The 2,678-nt window shown below is 48.5% G+C and overlaps 1 protein-coding gene across 1 annotated transcript; it reads right to left on the bottom strand.

Annotated features, from left to right (window-relative positions):
- Positions 1 to 15: 15 nt before the first annotated feature.
- T265_12186 (hypothetical protein) lies at positions 16 to 282 on the bottom strand (the record flags this gene model as incomplete). Its single annotated transcript, XM_009179283.1, has 1 exon — positions 16 to 282. A coding segment is annotated over one exon (267 nt), but the record flags the coding sequence as incomplete, so codon positions are not given.
- Between the last annotated feature and the right edge of the window lie 2,396 nt (positions 283 to 2,678).

Below are 2,678 nucleotides of genomic sequence, written 5' to 3'. Positions count from 1 at the left end.
CCTCGATCCGGTGTATCAATCCGTGAATAGCCTGCGACCCAATCCACGTTGCTTCCCTAGTGCCCGATTGACCGGCGCGGCCACCTTCTGACCAATCACGTGTGAGATAAGTTCTTGGCGTTGCGGTCTCCGCGATCGGCCAACGGCTTCGGCGTAGGACTGCCCTGGACACCTGGTTCTCAAGGTACCTATATATTGCTTCTGGTATTTCGCAATCTCTGGAAACGCTGGGCCAGCGAATAACGGTGACTTGTACTGCTTGACTTCCGGTCGAGAATGCATGTGCCGCAGGACTGTTGTGTTTGGCGATTGGTGGACTTGTAGTACTGTCTCGCAGACAGTATGGATTAATATGTCTATCCAGGCAACTCATGCTTCATTCGTTTTGTCCACACATTTTAAACTCATAGCAGGACTCAGGAAACGGCACGAAGTGATCGATCACCGGGCGCACGAAAGTCATTTACTGTACCTGGAGACATGGCCAACATCATAGGGCAGAATAATGTCCGCACAAAGCTCGGCGAACAGATCAACAGCCACCTGATCAATTACCAACCAATACACCCGAGCTACCAATATTCCAAAACGTCATTTACTGTACCTGTAGACATGGCCAACATCATAGGGCAGAATAATGTCCGCACACCATAATCTCGGGACGTGTCGGTCGAATACCGGTATTCGCATAGAGTGAAATGTTCAAATCTTCAGAGGCATCACCGATGAAACAAGTAAATACTAAAAGGGACAGCGTATAGTCTACTAGAGATTCAGAGTGTACGTTGCGACTGGTTTAAACATTGGTTTCACCCGAGGTGTGCGCATAAGGCACCCTAATGTTGATATATTTCTCAGGAATTTAATTTCTAACAACTCATTAATGAGTTCAATTATATGGTTCGGTGGTATGGGTTAGGGGCATCATGGAATTTAAGGATGACATGACGGCGGAAAGTGACGAGATCCCTCTAACACCTAACGTGCCGTAGATGTGTGGTCACGCAATGTATTTACCAATGGAGTCTTTATCCGTATCTCACCTGAGAGTCAACGGCCGAACGACCGCCAGTAGTTTGGGTTCGATCGGTAACGAGTTTATCGCTTGGTCCTGCACGCACTCTTTTGGGAGTAGAGTACGATGGAGATAGGACCCTATTCAGTTGGGGTCAGTTCGCACAATAAAGTAAGTCCAGGATGCAGATCGATTCCCCTCTTTGCAGATCACTAGGCAACTTCGGTTGAACCAACTCCCCGATTGATGACTCATAGTCACTGGCCACGCAATAGCGCTTGTAGGACTGTCTTGAGTGCCAGGTGAATCATACACCAAAATGTCCTGCTTAGCTCCCATCTGACTTGTTATGAACTTCACTGTTTCATTCACACACGGTCTCAATAAAGCATGATTTCTTTGAACCAGACTCTGGCATGAGTTAGAAGAGTATTCGGAAGTTCCCCGACACATCCGGCAGTCTCATTTCAAAATTGTATTGGGTCCACCAAGGTTCTTCATTTTTCTCGAAACTTTTAGGTATTTTTTCGGGTATGCTGCTACCCACCGGAGTGCATACAGGGGTCCAGTGGACGTCCGGTGAGCTACAAAAGATCGGTTGTTTCTCTATGTGGTGGCCATGATGTGAAATTCGAACGTAAACACCGGGCGATGGAATCTTGCTGCACCTACCTGGCGAATTCCAGCGAGGACGAAACGCGCAGTAGATTGCCTTCTCGGGATAAACCGCACCTGTTTTACCACCCCATTAGGCAGCCAACTAGGTCAAAGCATACTGACCAGAAGGTCCGTGGTTCGAACTCAGCCCCAGCATCTGGACTGCCCCTGACCAGCCTTGAGCAACCTGGCAGTATCCTAGACCTCATTCTTCCTTTGGGTGGCGTGGCAGCTGGGCACAAAAAGGGTATTACGGTTGAAAAGTTGCATTTTATTTCTTTTATTATTCCGTGCAAATGTGCGTCGCCTCCAAGGGCGAGCTAAGAAGCTATAAGGAGCTGATTCAGACGAACCTTTCGACATCATTGTAAGTGCATCGTCTTCACATTTGTGAATTCTGACCACGCGCTCGTATGGATTCGTTCCTCTCTTTGTGTTTCTGGGCCGCGTAAGGCGTGGACGGTTCGCTTAGCGACTGAGAAACTGGCAGATCCCAAGTTTGGAAGAACGTGCCAGAACCGTTTTCTGAACTCCTCCAATCGCTCCGCTGTCGGATGTGAATTCGTGTTGTAACGAGATTTCCATATCTTTACGGTGCGGAGAGTTTTGTCTGTGGCACGGCGCTACCAGGTCCGCTCAAGCACTGGATATCAGACACTGGCACCGATTTAATCTCAGATAAATGCGACGGACGGTCCCAAACACAGTTTGGCTCGACAAATTATCAGACCAAACGGAAGTGAGCGTACATACTGTGAAGTCTGGTGGACACGGAAGGCAAAGGAAACGAGAGAGGCATAGAAAGCCGTGAATGCCCAAAAATTGCTTCAGTTGATTCGTGCCAACAGTCCTCAGAAGCCACCTGTGAGCAAAGCCATCAACGATCAGTGGTGCGACCATCTTGAACGCCTGGACCACAGGGCCAGGCATTTGAACAACAATCCTATTGGCTACTCGATGTCACTCATTTGCATCCTGCTCTCTTTAACGCGTGTCCAGCAAAGAA

The sequence above is a fragment of the Opisthorchis viverrini genome (assembly GCF_000715545.1).
Source record: "Opisthorchis viverrini unplaced genomic scaffold opera_v5_1584, whole genome shotgun sequence".
Taxonomy (NCBI): domain Eukaryota; kingdom Metazoa; phylum Platyhelminthes; class Trematoda; order Opisthorchiida; family Opisthorchiidae; genus Opisthorchis; species Opisthorchis viverrini.
This window is presented reverse-complemented; position numbering and strand designations above follow the sequence as displayed.